Source organism: Rutidosis leptorrhynchoides, chromosome 1 (assembly GCF_046630445.1).
Source record: "Rutidosis leptorrhynchoides isolate AG116_Rl617_1_P2 chromosome 1, CSIRO_AGI_Rlap_v1, whole genome shotgun sequence".
Taxonomy (NCBI): Eukaryota; Viridiplantae; Streptophyta; class Magnoliopsida; order Asterales; family Asteraceae; genus Rutidosis; species Rutidosis leptorrhynchoides.
Window position 1 is genome coordinate 352,490,794 of NC_092333.1, and position 19,126 is coordinate 352,509,919.

The following is a 19,126-nucleotide window of genomic DNA, read 5'->3' on the forward strand; positions in this document are numbered from 1 at the left end:
TTGGCGACTTGACTACCGCTTAGAGGCTAAATTGAACTCCATGCTTGATTTAAACCTCATGAAAATTTGATTCTACCATTTTCATGGCGTCTCTTTTTATTACTTTTCATCATGTTTGTATTTATTTTATTCTATTTATTTATTTATTTCATTTTATTTTAATTATTTTACCTTAATTGTTATTATTATTATTATTATTATTATTATTATTATTATTATTATTATTATTATTATTATTATTATTATTATTATTATTATTATTATTATTATTTATTTGTTTTATTTTATTTTTTCCCACTTTTTTGGGCCGGAGGTCCTTTTGAAAGCAATCTCTTTATCCGTCGAACAGAGAGAGGGGGTTTTCTCTACTCTTGTGAGTGTTTCACTCAGGGTGGAAAAATGATCTCTCTTTATTCTAGGATAGAGGTAAGATTGTCTACGTCTCACATCTCCCATACCTCACACGTGTGAGATAGTGTATGTTGTTGTATGAATTTTTGTGAGGATATCAAAACGCCACTCAACTTGATTTGTTGATTGTGATTTTCTCCAACAAAAAGTCTATGTGAAGAAGCTACAAAAAATGATATTTACTCCTTAATCAATCATATAATATGTGTTGATAAAGAAATTTGTTACTAAATCATTTTCGCTTCTTAAATATCGTGTTACCACAAGATGCAGCTCTCTTAATCTTGTTTTTGAATGAGACAACATTTCATTACCATCACTTGCTAAAAAAACCAATTCCAGCTCATAATAATACAGGGCAGTGTCTGCTAATAGGAAATAAAGAGGAGGTTATTTAAAAACATGGTAATAGTTAAGCACTGAATGAGGCCTTTAAGCACATTGTAATAGTTATGCACTGAATGAGGTCTTCGAAAGCGGGTGTTAGTGATGGAGGATGAGATTATCTGCAAGTTCATACTCGACTGTGATTAATTGTTGTGTGTATTGATACATACGAAGTTTCTGAAATACAGTAATTATAAATGAATGGAATTCATTTAATTTGCCTACATATTGGAGCCTGTTTTTACACCATCACTCAACTGCAGGTTGTATTTGTAATTCTAGAAAAATATAGTGGGATTATGAAACCTCAAACTATCGAAAAATATGAGCTACAGATTGTCCAATGAATCATTAATAACATATACTGTATCGAAAACATTAACATAAACAGCAAAAGAAACAGCCTCTTACACCAACAGTAATAACAAACTAGAAACAACACATCCGCAAACAAAGCAACAAATTGCAGTCATATATGGTGATTAATCCTCTGCATCCACACACAGAAGAAAGTTTATACGAAAAATAGACAAATTAATAACCAAAAAATCTTTTGCATCAGAGAGAATTTAGTCTTTTAAGCAGCAGGTTGTTCCACTGGTGCCACCAGAACTTCAACACTACCGTTTGAGGCAGCATCTTTATCAGACACTGTTTCAGTAGTTGCTGCTGCAGCAGCAGCAGCTTCCTTTCCATCTTTAACAGCTGCTTTACCATCTTTGGCAACTTCCTTACCGTCTTTAGTGGCGGCAGGTGGTGGAGGTGGGACCATGTGGGCAGGTGGAGTGACCTTGAGCTTCACCAAGAGGTGGCGCAGCCTCGAGAGGTCGGTAGGTTTTCCAGGTTTGGGTCCTTGAACGACGGTAATTGAGGGTTTCTTGTCTTTATCCTTCTTATTTCCTCTCTTTTCAATGTTGGGGACTTCACGAGGAATCAATTCGGCTATTGCTTTCCAGTATTGTTTATCAGCTTCTTTGTGGAATGTTTCTTGCTTCGCTACATACATCTATTGCACACACAAAAATCATGATGTATATAAATTATTAAGGTTTATGAACAAAGTGGGGGATTTCACCTCATAGATGTAATATTGAGTAAATTAGGTTACAAGATAGTGAAACAGATAAAAGACGTCCAATGTATTGAAGTTTACAGCTACATAAAAAATGATCTATTAATGAACTGTTAAAAGCATACTCTTATGAGTTGTTGTAAACACCGAATAGGTGGTGTTGGGTAAGCCCATATTAACCCACCACCCAATCTGCACAACTCATTTCAAATTAAATTCAGTAATGCATGGCGCGGTATATCAAATTACCTTTTCGCCTTCTCTATTGGTGAGTTTGTTCGTCTCCATGTTTTTCAATCTCTTTTCATGGAAAGCTCGTATATACTCCTCACCTTCTTGGATTATCTGGTTTCGTAGTTCCTTCTCATTATTCTCCTTATCAGCAAGGCGAAATGCATTAATCCTGCACATGGAAATTGATTTATGCTAAGAAACTTTTTTCTTGTCCGGTGAAAAAAATCCAACCTTTTACAAATCAACGCAAGATTTGTTATAAGCACTTTATTACATAACTTCGGTAACACATAACTGAGCATATGATGGACAAGACAAATATCATCATGCAACAAAAATTATCACATTTTATAAAAAAATTTTTTTTTACCACAATGGACAATCATGCAAGAATGACAAAAAGTCATGTTGTATTGCTTTTTCTAACAGCATATAAGAAACGAAATAGTGCTACTCTCTAGACAGTTACTAGTGTTGTTATGAGAAGATGTAAAATTTCAACCATTAAGAATAACCTAATCAACCTCCATCAGTTCACCTTGAGGGACATCATAATATATGTGCAAGAAAATCATAAAAGGTAACCTCGACTCAAAGAAGGATTCAATATAATTTTGAAGATAGTTTAAAACATAGCAACGAAAGGAGGGAATAATATTTAACTAAACTCGCATTATAAAAGCACAGCTCCACAACATTTAGAGCTTTGAAATGCATAAGGTTGCTTGAGACACCAACACTGTAAGCTTCAAAACCCATAATGAAAAAACTTTTTAGATAAATATCTGAGGCAAAAATGACTAATGGCTAAACTAATGTTAATATCTGGGGAAAATATGCAAGTCAATGGCAAGCATGATTTCTTATTTACTGAATTATCATTTGAACTTTTTAGGAAGTTCGTACGATGAAAAAACTAAGAATTCATGCGATTAATGGCTAACCCAATGATTAGAAGAGTAAACTCAACTATTAGGACTACTTACTTTAGATTACTTATTTGTTAAAATGTGGTGCACTTGAGCTCTTCTAACAGTTATTTGATCTATGTATAGTACAAAGGTAATTAAAATTTAACAATAATGATATGGATCCAAAGCATTCACGGTAAAACATATAGCTCAATTCATTGTTTGTTTTGTTTATCTTCCTAATTGTCTTTTACGTGGTGTTTGGTTCACGGAATCAAAATCCATAATTTGAAATACTAAAGGATCTGAAAGCTATTGAAATATAAGAATCCTATACATAGTAAATAATTACTTAAAATTTTTAAAGTTTTTATTGTTGTCTAGTGTGTCCAAGTATAACAAGTATAAAACAACAAAATCCAGCAACAAAACATAAATATTGATGAATGACACCAACAACACTTCGAGCAAAAAATCAAAGATACTAACAAAGTTGTTTAAAATTATTCCAATCATTTTGTTAAAAAATAACCAAAGGTACTACCCCTTCAGCAAAACATGGATCCACGTAAATATGAAGTAATAATACCAATAAATGAATTTAAAAGATAAATCAAACTGAAAACAAATTAAGACGAATCCATAGTATTTTCATGTAACGACAGAGAAGCAAAAACCTTTTGACCCAAAACCAAAGAAGAATAACAACTTTCAAAGCTAAATTAATAGAAAGGAAACAGAACTAAAAATAAACTTAGATGTACAAAATAAATAAAGATATCAGAGTAGTAAATAACACTCGTACAGCAGAATATTGAACAGAGGGGGGGTGGGGGACAGGGTAGATCCAGAGAATTTTAAAGGGCAAGAACAACTAGCCATATATGAAACGAGATGAACATGGAGCTCTGGTTGAGGTTATATCCGTTAAATAGATTGAGGGTATATTTGTCTAACGTGAAACCTTCGTGCCTTTAAGGATTCTAAATCTTTCAGTCGCTCAAATCATTTATAAATCCCTCACTCACAGAATTTCAAAATTCCATAACCGAACATAGCATTTCATGGGATTTCAATTCGAAAACCCATGAAATCCAAGGAAGAAACACGACCCAAACGCCACCTTCTAATTACCCAATAACTCGGCTATGGCAAAGCTTCAACATATATCTCTACAAGACGTGCAAATAACACAAGGGACATTACCTCTTGACTCAACTAGTAAGCCTCGTCAGTGGACTTCACATTTGTAGTCAGGCCCTGTTTCTAAATCCTAATCACGTAATTATATAAATCACAAAAAATTGGATCCAAACGCTATGTTATATTATCTTCAACACAAGGCCAGATTATAATATAAACATTACTTGATCAGACAACAATAACCAATAATATATGAGAATGTACATTAGACCAATGTGTACAGTCTCAACCTTTCCTCCAGCTACATCAATACTGCTATTCATTAAAGCTTTTGATACACCTTCAGTTTCTTAATTTTGTATGCTTCAACTTAATATTTTGACTTGAAATCCACCCTACAATACAAGGTGTACCATTGCTAGAATCACTCCAATTTAGATCTACTCAAAATTATTTTGCCAAACGCTAAAATCACTAGAAACTAAAACAGATCACACAATCAGATACAGCTACAGAATAATAACCAGATCTAAATCAATCAATCAATCAATTTACATGTATATATAAGATCATAACAAATCATCAATCAATATACATAATTACTATAATTAAAGATGTTATGAAACAAACCCTAACCTCTTCCATTCACGAAGAGCAAATCCTTCTTCACGCATTTCACTTGGCGGTGGAAGCACCGGTCCATCGGAAGTGAAGAGGCCATCAGTATCATCGTAACCCTGAGTCGTACCGTTTGAAATCGGATCTGGATCTGGATGTGATCCGAATCCGTACGGATCTGAACTCACGTGTTCACCGTTGGTGGTGAAATTAGAGTATGAATCGTTGTTGGTGTTGTTGTTGTCAAAGTAACATTCGTCGAATTGACCTGATGATTGAATCGTCGTTGATTCTTCACCGTCGACGCTAAAAGTATCGAACGACGACATCCCTCTCTCTCTCTCTAGATTCACTACTTTCTCACTCTACAATTTCTCTCTAATGTATTTTGTATGAATTGTATGTATGAATGAATGAATATGATAATATATGTAGATCTATTTCACTTCTTTAGTCTGTTTTTCATATAGCTCCCCTTTTATATCCCTTTCTCTAATCTAATGGGGGTAACAAAATCACGGTAAATTGTTATCGGATCTCTGTTTGGTTACTTTGACCCGTTTCATCATTCTGGATTTAGCTTTATTACAGAACGTGTCTGTGGTTAAATTTTGTTACACTGGTCATCCTTTTCACTAACTTACGGGTTGTTTACTTTTCTTTACTTTTCTTTGCATTAAGTTCTGTATGGATATAGGTGGCAGAATGAATATAGATGGCAGTATGGATATGATCATTGAAAAATTATTATTGTTTACTTTTTATGCTGAATAAACAGTCTGAATGATAAAAATGACTATTTTGCTCCAAACAAAATATTTTTTTTATATAAATAATCAGTCTACTATCTTTTATTATAATTTATAATTATAAATTATAATATAATTATTGTTGATTAGAATTTATTAATATTTAATACTCCGTATAAGTTATATAAGTAATAATTAATTATAATTTCTATGACATAGAATTCACCATGTGTACATCATCTACCATATACTTCCACATACTTCCACATACTTCCACAGTTCTTCTCCAACCCCAATTCACATATTCATACATAATAATCTAGCTCAAAGCATTTTTCTGATAACAAGCAACAATTTCCAATTACTTAGAATACTTACCATCTCATGCTATCCTACCTAATTGCTTTTTTCCTCCATTTTTTGGTAAGAAAACATGAAGAAATTGACATAAATTTCGCGACCATCCATAAAATCAATCAACCATTTTTATTACAGCCACCACAACTCTCTATCCTTAATTACTGTTTAATCGTCATCATCATGTATAATAACTTCAACCTTAAAGGAGCACGAGGCGGCTACCGGAGGAGCAAGTGACGAAGACCAGAGGGGTAAGTGACGGCATATGTTTGGTTGAGAACAGTTACCTTTCAAGGTCTTCGATCACGTTTTGAATTTACAGATAATTGTTTGAAGATGATGCTAAATTTCAATTGTTGTTATTTTTAGTTTATTAGTCGAGGGTTTTTGTTTTTTGGGGCTGTGAAGATGAACCTCATGAAATGGGTAAAGGAGGAAATCAAATGTCCATATGGGGACAACAGCCCTTTTTTGCATCAATCACACAGCTCTCTAGTAAGATGGCTCAAAAAATTAAGTCAAAAGTAAACAAGGTAGGGTGGTGACCGAATAAGCCTTCCAGGACAATAATCCCAATTAAGCTAAAAGTAAACAGGCTCTTAGTTAACTTTTAATCAATCTCTTTAGTTAACTTATAATCAATCTCTAAAAAAAATTACATACTTTATATGTACCATCAATTTACTTTAAGAATTCACATCACTAAAAGCAATACTATAATACTAAGAATCCTTACAGTTGAAGTTAGACATACTATTCTATTCTATAAGGTTAAACGAGTTAGTGTGGCAATCGCGCGTTGCTGCGGGTGTGTGTTATAGTTTCATGAAGCGTTCTTTGTTGTGTTTATAATGTCGTTGGCATATTTCATTATAATCAATTATTTTTCGTAATAAGAATTGTCAATCACTTTAGTTTATATCATAAGTATAAGTACATTATATAGCGATTGTTGGTATTAAACTTGGAAGTAACTAGGGGGGGTTGAATAGTTTCTTAGTGCAATTTTAAAACTTTTTTCAATTTAGAACTTGAGATTACTATAGTGTGATTTGAATAGTTTATTCACAAGTATAATAAATAAGAAGATATGGGATAAGAGAACAAACACGGAGATTAATAGTGGTTCGGGAAGATGTTAACTAGTCTTCCTTAATCCACTCCTCAATTCTAACGAATTGAAAATTAGTTTCACTATGATGCTCCAAACTCGGTGGAGTGTCCGAATACACCACTAGCTCCCTGATAAGCCGCAACTTATGAACCCTTACGTCCCGTTGAAGAATACACAATCACCAAGTGCTCTTACCACAAAATCCTAATGCTACCACTAAGTGAAACCTCACTTATCTTCTAGATCCCTTTAAGAAGATAATTTACAAATAAACTCACAACTAAGTGTACAATCACTTTTGCTTGAATCACTCTAAATTGATTATAATAAGATTTGAATGATATCAGTAAATGTATGGAAATGTAAGTGCAAGAGGTGAGTCTTCAAGTGCTCTAAGGTTTGACTTTTATAGGCAAGAGAAATTCAAACCCAGACGTCTGCGGCTCACCCCAAGGTCGATCGTGGTTTGACCGTGCAGCTCTGATCTCTGAATTTTTTAGCCATTTGAGATCTTTATCTTTGTCTTTTTCCCTTATTAGATGGCTGCAATTAAATGCCAAAAACATGTGAAAGACCTGCATTACCCCTTTTATCTTGGAAGCATTATTTGAAGTTGAGTTTGGCTTGATAAGTATCATGAGATTGATAATTATCACAAGAGTTTGGTCAAACATTTGTGTGTGCATGAGTGGTTTGAAAAGAAAATCAACTTGTATGGATTATGCAAGAAAAATTTCCTACTTGGCACTTTATTAGTTATTGATCTTTTCAAACAATCTTTCACAAAGTTGATAGGTTATGCATCAAAATAAGTGTTCCTATTAGTTATGAAAGACACTAAAATTATTCTCATGTGAAATTATGCAAGTATCTAAGAATTACACGAGAAAATTTTTAAAGTAAGCAAGATTAAAAAGGATTTGGATGCTTACCTTTGAGGACCACTAGATGTTAGAGATAAGGAAGACAACGAATTCTGGAATCTAGTGGTTGGGTTTAAGGAAGGAGTGAGGTTGGTTAAAAAGTGGTTTGGATAATAAAGATGGTGAGGAAAAAGACAAAACAACTGTCAGCTGTTGTACGATTGACCCTACGGTCGACCATGGTTCGACCGCACGTCTTCAGGAGGTTTAATTAAGGCACAAGTTCTATCATACCCAATCCATTCCTAAGTAGAGTGAAGGTATCCTTTTTCAGAGGCTTAGTAAAGATATCAGCAATATTGTCTAAGGAGTCTACCTTTTTCTAAGGAGTCTACCTAATGTGTATGTGTTTAGTCCTAGAGTGTAATATTTGATTCTTAGATAGGTCTATAACACTCTTATTATCACAACAAATAGGTATTTCAGAGGAGATGATATCGTAATCGATGAAGGTTTGTTTCATCCATAGCACTTGTGCACATGCTCTTCCCACGGAAACATATTCTGCTTCGGTAGAAGATAGTGCGACGGATGTTTGCTTCTTCGAGAACCATGATGCTAAGCAAAGTCCGACAAATGCACATACACCACTTGTGCTCTTTCGATTAATCAACGATCCTCCATGGTCGGAATCCGCAAAGCACATAATGTCAACATCGGTGAACTTCGAATACCATAGACCAAGGTGCATGGTACCTTTCAAGTATCTAAAGATTCGTTTGACCGCTTCTACGTGAGACATTTTGGGATTCTCTTGGAATCTTGCACACAAGCACACACTATACATAATATCGGGTCAGCTTGCCGTTAAGTATAGAAGAGATCCAATCATTCCTCTATACTTGGTGCTATCGAATGAATCTCCTTCTCCTTCAAGAGTAAGCTTGACATTGGTGGCTGATATCGGCCAAAAAGTCACATTTTTACCCCCAATATTAAGCCCTAGAACAATAAAGATTCAAACATTCTCAGAAAAATTATCGCTTTTTCGGTTGATTTTGTAGATTAAGTAATTACGAAGGCGATGCAAAAAGAATCAAGTAAAACAGAGCTAAAACGAAGATTCTAGAGCGAAAACGGTGAAAGACAAGAAATCAAGTTACGATCCAGGAAATTCAGCTGACCAGGCAAGCCAAACAGCCTGCCAAACGGCTTGCCTGGCTCAAAAACGGCCTGCCAAACGGGTCAGACAAACGGCCCCTGCAAACAGGCTGGCCTGGCAAACAGCCCCTGCAAACGGCCTGCCAAACGGCATGCCAGCCGTTTGCAGGCAAAATCCAAGTCTATTTAAAGGGCTTTCTCCATCCATTTCAACACACACTCAATTTGTAATTCATTTTATATTTTCAAGCTTTTAGTTAGTTTTTAGTAGTAGTTAGCTTAGCTTTTATTTTTCGGAGGATATCCCGGCGAGTCCCTGTGATCTCGGGCAGATTTCTGCGGCCTTTTCAGGTTTTTATCTGAAACGCTTCTTTTATATTAAACATGTGTTCTTACTTTTTATGTTTAATAATGCGTTCTGATATTACCATGATAGCTTAATTAATCTGTATGTTGCCATGATAGAAGTTTGGATTAGCGTAATTATGTTAATTTAGTAAGATTACTGTTGTGATACTGAACTAGGAAGTCTGATAGATTTGTATGCTAGCATCTTAAGGATTGACCAACCTATGTTGTGATCAAGACTTGTCCACCTATATGAAATTAGCTACTTCATAGGATTAAGACCCTTGGTTATACTGTATCTGAAGATTCTATGAACTCGGTATGGCTGGAGTTCCGGAGAGGCAATTAATGCGCTTTTAGGACACGGAACTTAGGAATTGAGACATGAATGACCTAGTATGCCTATTGACTGTTCCGAAGAGACTTCTTAGGAGCTGTTAAGATCTAGTTAGTACCTTCACTGTGTGACCCAAGCCTATTGCATGTTTTTGTTTGATTGTTGCCTTAGGGCTTAGTCATATCAACTGTTTAGGTATTTATTAGGTTTCTATCTGCTTCACTATCAGTATATCAACTATAATGCTATATAATGTTTGAATTGATATGATCTCATTAGTATGATGGAATGGTTTTTAGTTTTCACTTAAGGTTTTTCCAACTTAAATCGACGGACTCCTTCCGTTTGTGATCAGTGTTCAATCAACACGGCACATTATTCAGTTAACCAAACTGATAACGAGGGTTAGGACTAGAGCTCAACTCACTAATAAACCTAGTACTTTATCGAGGATAACCTCTAAGGTATAGCTTGTGATACCCCGTCCTAATCCATCTGGACGAAGTCACCAACATCTGGTCCCATTGCGATGATCGACTCCAAGTAATGTCTTTAAAATGAGGAAATGCACAGCGGAAGATTTCTTTCATACCTGAGAATAAACATGCTTTCAAGTGTCAACCAAAAGGTTGGTGAGTTCATAAGTTTATCATAATAATTATTTCAATATATATTAATAGACCACAAGATTTTCGTTTATAAATATATGTACACTCGCAAGTGTATAAAAGTATTCTATAAGCTGTAGGCACCCGATAACAAGCCTTAACGTTCATGTTTTACCCTCTGAAGTACACCAGATCAGGTGTGTTTAAAATAACCTCGAAGTACTAAAGCATCCCATAGTCAGGATGGGGTTTGTCAGGCCCAATAGATCTATCCCTTTAGGATTCGCGCCTACCGTACATAGACAAGTAGTTTAATGTTACCAAGCTAAGGGTATATTTATGGTTTAAACCCACATAGAATTAGTTTTAGTACTTGTGCCTATTTCGTAAAACATTTATAAAACAGCGCATGTATTCTCAGCCCAAAATATATATAAAAAAGGGAGTAATGAAACTCACTATACTGTATTTCGTAGTAAAAATACATATGACGTCATTGAACAAGTGCAAGGTTGGCCTCGGATTCACGAACCTAAATTAAATATATATATTTGTATGATGGTTAATATTTGTCTAACAAATTTGGTCAAGTCATAGTGTATCACAATCCTAATGCTCGAGACTAATATGCAAAAGTCAACAAAAGTCAATTTGACTAAGAATGATAATAATGATAATAATACTAATTATAACTTTAATGATAGTAATAATAATAATTTTTAATGATAATACTTTTTATTGATAATAATAATAATAATAATTTGATAAAAACTAGAACGACGATAATAACGACGATAATAATAATCATTTTTAATAATAATATCAAAAATTCAATTGACTATAACTTCTAATCCGTTCATCGAATTCATTCGTCATCTAAAGGAAAAATTCTTAATTTTTCGCTAGCTTTCCAAGGACATGCATATCTTATACCTTATCTCAACCGCAGGTGTAACTAATTCAAGATTCAACATAACATATCTAAGGGCAATATCAAAAATACAAGCATGCATAATCCTATATATTCTCGAGCACTAGTCAAGGATACGCTATTATTATGTAAAAATTAATTTACGAGTACTCACGTATCAATATTGAGATTCAATATTGCAGAAAAGGTACGTAGACGCAACGGAGACGATAAACATTAGATTGACCTCATGAGTATACCCATGAATTATACCCATCACCTCCATAGCTATAACCCATAATTTCTCTAGCCCTATCCCACTCATAAAACCCATGTTACAATAGCTCGCGCGTACCCTTTGTCGTAGTATTTTATGTATAATACATAATAATAATAATAATACTACTAATATTAATCTTAATAATAATAATAAAAATAATATAAATTAAATATATAATACGGAGTAATATATAGAAGTAGATACATGCAGAGAAGAAAAAAAAATGAATCATGAATGGAGTACGTTCCCCTTTTAAAGGAATGTGGCCTCCCAAACTTGCTCATATGCACTTGCAAAAAAAAAAAAAAAAAAAAAAAAACGCTGCCGACACTCTTTCCTTTACACACGTTTATTTATATATTAATATATAATATATTAAATCTTTAGAATTAATTAAATATTATATTATATTTACGCTCATGGTAAAATTATAATTTTTACAAAAATGACACGGGATTGATCTCACGACTCATGTACCACTTTCGTTTTTCGAGCGCACTTTCGTACGTTTAGGAAACTAGCCTTTTACGTTACGTGAAGTGTACCTTTAGTAATAGTTTGATTTATTCATCAATAAATTACTTTGTAAAAGTGTATCTTATAAAATTTGTGTGGTCATTTGCTTCTATAAATCAGTGACTCTTTGTTTACCAAAATATTTTATTTTAAATTGAGACGTTTTATGACGAGGTTAAAATATATAAATACATTTTTAGAAATATAAATTTGTATCCAAAATCTTTCATCTAACAATATAACATTTAGTTTTTCAAAACTATTTATTTTTCAAAGTTTATTTTTATTTCATTTAGGAAAATAGTTTAGCGCGTAACGTTTTTCTTTTTAAGAATTTAAATGGATACAAGTACTAATCGTTTTTAAATATCAATTGCGTCACTAGGCGGGTGTTACTACCGTATACTTAATTTGAAAACATATATATTTAATGAACACGTTTTAAATACACGTTACAACCAATATTTCAACTTACGTTTATTTATTTAAAGGCAGTTTAGATAGACATGTCCTGTTATATGAAAAAGTGTTTTCGTACAGTTGAAAACTACATCAATTGATTACTATAGAATTCCATCGGAAAATATATGGAACTAAATACTATATTGTAAAGTATTTATGCTTAATATTTCGTTAACTTTATCAAGTTATAATATATACGCGTATTCATATATAATCTTTTACGTTCATTTAATGGTTCGTGAATCATTGGAATTTGGTCGGGGTTAAATGAATGTATGACCATAGTTTAAAATTCTTGAGATTTAACTTATCAAACTTTGCTTATCGTGTCGGAATGATATAAAGATTGAGTTTAAATTTGGTCGAAAATTTCCGGGTTGTCACATAGCTACCTTTCAATTATACAACCAAGTGACATACTTCTCACTACTCAAAGAGAACTCCGAGAGTTCAGAGACAAGTAGGTCTGTGTAATTGGCTCATCCAACCAGATCTACATCATTCCAAGCATAGTCTTAACATAAGCATAATTACCTTTCCCTAACCCAATACTGATATCTTGGTCAACATTTCCCTGATCTGCATACTCTGGATATCCTTCCACTTATTTACTTTTCCGTACTTAGAACTTTTAGCTTAAACTAACTACTATCCTTTATATAGTTAATTTAACTAAAAGACAATTATCCACTTGATCTTCAATTCGTTAATCCACAAAAAACACGACATTAGGTTAACTTACACCTTCTACACCTTAGAAAGTAAAAGTAAATTTAGGCCCCGCACAATATAAATAAACAAAACCACTGTGTGCTACCTTGATCAACTGAACAGGACGTCCTGCAGCCTAAGGACACCGCACGAATTAAATCGTCCATTTCGGCTGTATCTTTGTAGTGACATCAGAAGTTTTCTGGCGCCGCTGCCGGAGATCGAATATTTTGATTGAGAAAGATTTTAAGCAGACAAAAGTATTGTTTGGTGGTGTCTAAGAAAGACAATTATACACGGACTTGGTTGTTAGATTTTCCGAACAGTCTCCAATTATATTGGAACCAAAAGGATCATGCCTCTCCGTAGTCAGCCTGGCCACCTAGATACAAGTAATCTGTAAGAAATCCTATTAGTTAAGATATCCGATTAGGTTAGCGACCGAATTTTAAGAATAATTGTTTTTATTAAATTATCGATCCTTTTAGCAAATTAATATTTTCTAAAAGTTACTTTTAAGTCTCTTTTTTTTTTAAAACAGAAAATCTTAAAAAAATGGAACAACAATATACCTTTGCTTCTATGCATAAGTCATGCTTAGAGGAAAGAGGAGGACCAATCACCTTAGGGACTGAAGGAATTCTTAAAATTAGTTCACACATGATTAAACTAGTCAGTATGATCTGTAAATTTCAAGGATTACCGACTGACGATCCAAACTTTCACTTAAACAAATTTATCAGTCTGGTTGACTCTTTTAAGAAGGAAGAAAATGAGAAAAACATTTTGAAACTTCATCTTTTTCAATATTCACTTTCTGCACACGCTTTAGCATGGTTTGACAAACTTTACCTGAATTCAATACATTCATGGGAGGATCTAGCCACCAAATTTCTAAACAAATTTTATCCACCCTCCCTACAAACCTGTTTAAGAAATGACATCACAAATTTTTCTCAAAAAGAAAACGAGTCATTGTGTCTAGTATGGAATAGAATAAAGATGATGCTTAAAAGATGTCCGAATCATTCGTTAAGTCAGGCAGACATAATCTATATGATTTACAATGGTTTGACTAAATATGATAAGTCTCTCCTAGACATGGCCTCGTAAGGCAATTTCATGTCCCGAACAGCAGACGAAGCATGAAATCTTTTGGATACAATAGCTGCACAATAGGAAGATTGGAGCAATGAAGCTGTTGAGAAGGATGACGTCTTCGCTCATACGGTAAAAATGCTGGAAACCAGGTTACAAGATCTCACCCTCACACTTCAAAGTTTACCAATTCCTAGGAACTCCGATGCTACTAGAACCAATCTAAGGTATCCCTACCTTAAATGGGCACATAAACAGCAAAATAGCTCGGATCATAATATAATCTTCCCCTTACACAAACCTACTCTCCACTCTAAGAAAATTTTAGCTGAATTTATAAAAAAGCAATACATGATAAACCTTCAAGTCATAGAATGTTAAAATAAGTTCGACACTTTGATAAAAACTTTTGAAGAATTAATCACCAATTTTCAGCTTACGCTTAAAAGTTTAACCACTAAAATTTATATAGAGTGTAGTGAGTTTGATACCCTAGTAATCACTAGAGGAGGGAAAGAAACATCTGTCAATATACCCATATAAGATTTTTCCGATAAGGAACCTGTGCCTATTGACCCAGTTGTCAATCCACCAGAACCTATCTCTCCTAAGGTCCCGGAAATTATTTCGCGCGCCCGCATACCTTTCCTAGGTAGGCTTAGGAAGGAAAAACAAGAAGCACAATTCTCCAAGTATTGGGATATTATTAAGAATTTGCATTTGAATATACGACTAGTAGATGCTTTAGTAGAAATGCCAAACTGCGCTAAATTTTTCAAAGAACTGCTTTCAAACAAAGAGAGATTAAGAGAGATAGTTAGCTTACCCTTAAGTGAAGAATGCTCGTTAGTGTTACAACATGGAATTCCCCCTAAGTTAGGAGATACAGGAAGATTTACGGTACCTTGCTACCTGCAAGATGTCCAAATTAGCAATGCGTTAGCAGACTTGGGAGCCAGTGTAAACCTAATGCCCTATTCGTTATTCAAAAAGCTAGGATTAAATGACTTAAGGCCTACCAGAATGACTATCCAACTCGCGGACAGATCAGTTAAGATTCCTCGAGGAATAGCTAAAGATGTCCTAGTTAGAGTGGATAAGTTCGCATTTCCCGTTGATTTCGTCATTATGGATATTGAGGAAGACACGATTGTCCCACTCATTCTTGGCAGACCATTCCTGAATACTGCCAAGGTCGTAATTGATGTGCACGAGAAATCATTGAAACTAAGGTTTGGAGGAGAAGAAATCACATTCAATGTTGATCATCTCATGAACCATCCTCGCGAAGAAGATGTGAAACTCTCTAATTCCTTTCAAGAACTCGTCCATGAATACCTGGAAGAAACCATGGCTATATGTAGTCAAGATCAAATTTCTAAGGATCTGTTCTTTACACATCCTAAAGGAAATCTCGACAACCATTCAACCATAAACCTTAGTCAACACAAATCTCCTCTCTCTGAAAGTAATTTTCTTGGCAAAATTATCCAAATAGCACCACTAGGACAAGGCATTCCTCTACCCCTCTTAAGGAGAAGACCGAATGAAGAAATGGATTTCATTCCGGTATATCAGGAACCCAGTCAAAGGAGGACTGCGAGGAGATTCCTGAAACTACCTTCGAGACTAAAGAAGACGTTTCTGAGGAGGAAGCATTAAGAAGGACAATTTCCAAAAATAAAGAACAGATAGCATCAATAACCGCTAATGAAGAATCAGAATTCCAGGAGAAGTATGACTCGTTAGACCGAAAGGAGATAGCTAGGATGAAGCCATTTATCGAGGAACCCCCGGAATTGGAATTAAAGAAGTTACCCGACAATCTGGAGTATGCATTCTTAGAAGGAGAATCACAACTCCCTGTGATCATCTCAAAAGACCTCGCACCACAAGAGAAGGCGAAATTGATTCAAGTTTTGAAATCACATAAGAAGACAATTGCTTGGAAGATCTCTGACATAAAAGGAATCAGCCCCAACTATTGCACCCACAAGATCTTCATGGAAGATGATTTCAAACCTTCAGTACAAAGGCAAAGAAGGGTCAACCCTATGATTCAAGAAGTCATCAAGAAAGAAGTAATCAAACTTCTGGATGTCGGTCTGATCTATCCCATTTCTGATTCGCCAAGGGTTAGTCCTGTTCAAGTGGTACCCAAAAAGGGAGGGACAACCGTAATTCAAAATGAGAATAATGAGCTTATTCCAACACGGGAAGTCACCGGTTAGAGGGTTTGCATAGATTATCGTAAACTAAACAATGCAACCCGAAAAGATCATCTTCCATTACCCTTCATCGATCAAATGTTGGAACGTCTATCAGCAAATGAATACTATTGTTTCCTTGACGGTTTTTCCGGCTACTTTCAGATTCCCCTCGATCCAAAGGACCAAGAAAAGACAACCTTTACATGTCCTTATGGAACATTTGCTTATCGACGCATGCCCTTTGGGTTATGCAATGCACCAGCTACATTTCAGCAATGCATGGTAGAAATATTCCATGACATGATTGAACATTGTATGGAAGTCTTCATGGACGACTTCTCAGTCTTTGGTAGTACCTTTGATTCGTGCCTGTCTAACCTTGACAAAATGCTTACCCGGTGTGAAGATTCAAATTTAGTTCTGAATTGGGAAAAATGTCACTTCATGGTTAAGGAAGGGATTGTTTTAGGACATAAGATTTCAAAAGCAGGAATAGAAGTTGATAAGGCTAAGATTGAGACCATAACTAAATTTCTAGAACCTACCACAATAAAAGCGATAAGAAGTTTCCTTGGACACGCCGGTTTTAATCGACGCTTCATTAAGGATTTCTCAAAGGTCACACGACCTCTCACTCATCTCCTAGGAAAGGAAGTTCCGTTTGTCTTCGACGAAGAATGTAGAAAAGCATTCAACTATCTGAAGGAACAGCTAACACATGCGCCCATCATGATAGCTCCTGATTGGAGTTTACCATTTGAAATCATGTGTGATGTAAGTGACTTCGTAGTTGGATCTGTACTCGGACAACGGACAGATAAGCACTTTCATCCAATCTATTACGCCAGCAAAACCTTAACCGGAGCTCAAGAGAATTACACTACCACGAAAAAGGAACTGCTAGCTGTAGTATTCGCCTTCGAAAAATTCCGTTCCTATCTCATCCTGCCCAAAACTACGGTTTACACAGATCATTCAGCCCTCAAATATCTATTCATTAAGCAAGACGCTAAACCAAGACTCCTACGATGGATCTTACTCCTTCAGGAATTCGATATTGAAATTAAAGATAAGAAAAGAGCAGAGAACTTCGCAGCAGATCATCTTAGTCGTTTGGAGAACCGAGCGATGGAACAACTTGCTGAACAAGATATCAGAGATAAATTTCTGGAAGAACAGCTTATGAGTTTTGGACAAACTCACATAGGATTACAATTCACTGATACTCCTTGGTATGCCGACATGACCAACTACCTAGTTGTCAGAGTAGTACAGAAGGGAATGAGCACCTCCCGAAGAAGGAAGTTCTTCAGGGATGCCAAGTACTACTACTGGGAAGATCCTTACCTGTTTAGAATTTACGCTGATCAGATAATCAGGAGGTGCGTAGATGAAAAACAAGCAGCAGGGATTATTCTCCAATGTCACCACGGACCAACTGGAGGTCATCATAGAGCAAACTTAACCGCAAGAAAATTCTACGAATCAGGATTTTATTGGCCGTCTATATTCCGAGATGCGCAAGAGCTTGTAAAGCGTTGCGACGCATGCCAAAGGCAAGGTATTATCTCTATGAAGAATGAGATGCCTCGGACTAATATCCAAGCTTGCGAGATCTTTGATATATGGGGATCAGACTTCATGAGACCATTTCCAAAGTCTAATGGGAAAGAATATGTCCTCGTAGCAGTAGATTACGTCTCCAGATGGGTCGAAGCCCAAACATTTCCAACTAATGATGCCAAGGTTGTCACCAACTTCCTGAAGAGACTGTTCTGCCGATTTGGAGCTCCCCGCACTATAATAAGTGATAGAGGAACGCACTTCTGCAATACTCAATTTTGAAGGTGGTGTAACAATACGGAGTTATCCACAAATGTCCACTGCCTATCATCCGCAGACTAACGAACAAGCAGAGGTCACGAACAGAGCACTCAAGAGAATCCTCGAACGCACCGTCGGCCATCATGGAAATAAATGGGCTGAGAAACTAGACGAAGCTCTGTGGGCATTCCGGACTGCTTATAAGAATCCTCTAGGGACTACACCCTACCGCATGATCTATGGAAAAGCCTGTCACCTTCCGCTAGAACTCGAATATAAAGCTCTCTGGGTGCTGAAGACCTGCAACCTAGATCTCTCAGTTACCGCCAAGCATCGGAAGATGCAGATGAACGAACTCGCCGAATTAAGAGACCAAGCATACGAAACGTTATACATCTACAAGGAACGAACGAAGCTTACACATGATGCAAAATTGATTCCTACAAAGTTTGCTCCTAGAGATAAAGTTCTGCTCTTTAATTCTCTGTTCAAGAAGTTCGTTAGAAAATTTAGATCAAGATGGAGTGGCCCATATAAAGTTGTACATGCTTTTCCACACGGAGCCGTGGAATTGGAAGGACCTACTGGCAACTTCAAAGTCAACGGCTACCGGCTAAAAGCTTATCTAGAAGACCACGATAAGGAGGAATACCTCTTCTCCTTTGATCCATTCTGAAGATCTGAAAAAAAAGTCAAGCTGTAACGACTTGATAAACAAAGTGCTCTTGGGAGGCACCCCTTGCTTATCCTATTTATTTTTATTTCAATTATTTCCAGTCTATAAAAATATCATCTCTGT

General features: G+C 35.4%; 1 protein-coding gene across 1 annotated transcript; it reads right to left on the reverse strand.

Annotated features, from left to right (window-relative positions):
• Window positions 1-1,095: 1,095 nt before the first annotated feature.
• LOC139870665 (clathrin light chain 1-like) lies at window positions 1,096-5,222 on the reverse strand. Its single transcript, XM_071858447.1, has 3 exons — window positions 4,795-5,222; window positions 2,120-2,273; window positions 1,096-1,804 (listed from the first exon to the last, which is right to left on the reverse strand). The coding sequence occupies exons 1-3, from the start codon at window positions 5,103-5,105 to the stop codon at window positions 1,376-1,378; spliced, it is 894 nt and encodes a 297-aa protein (XP_071714548.1). The 5' UTR covers window positions 5,106-5,222; the 3' UTR covers window positions 1,096-1,375.
• Between the last annotated feature and the right edge of the window lie 13,904 nt (window positions 5,223-19,126).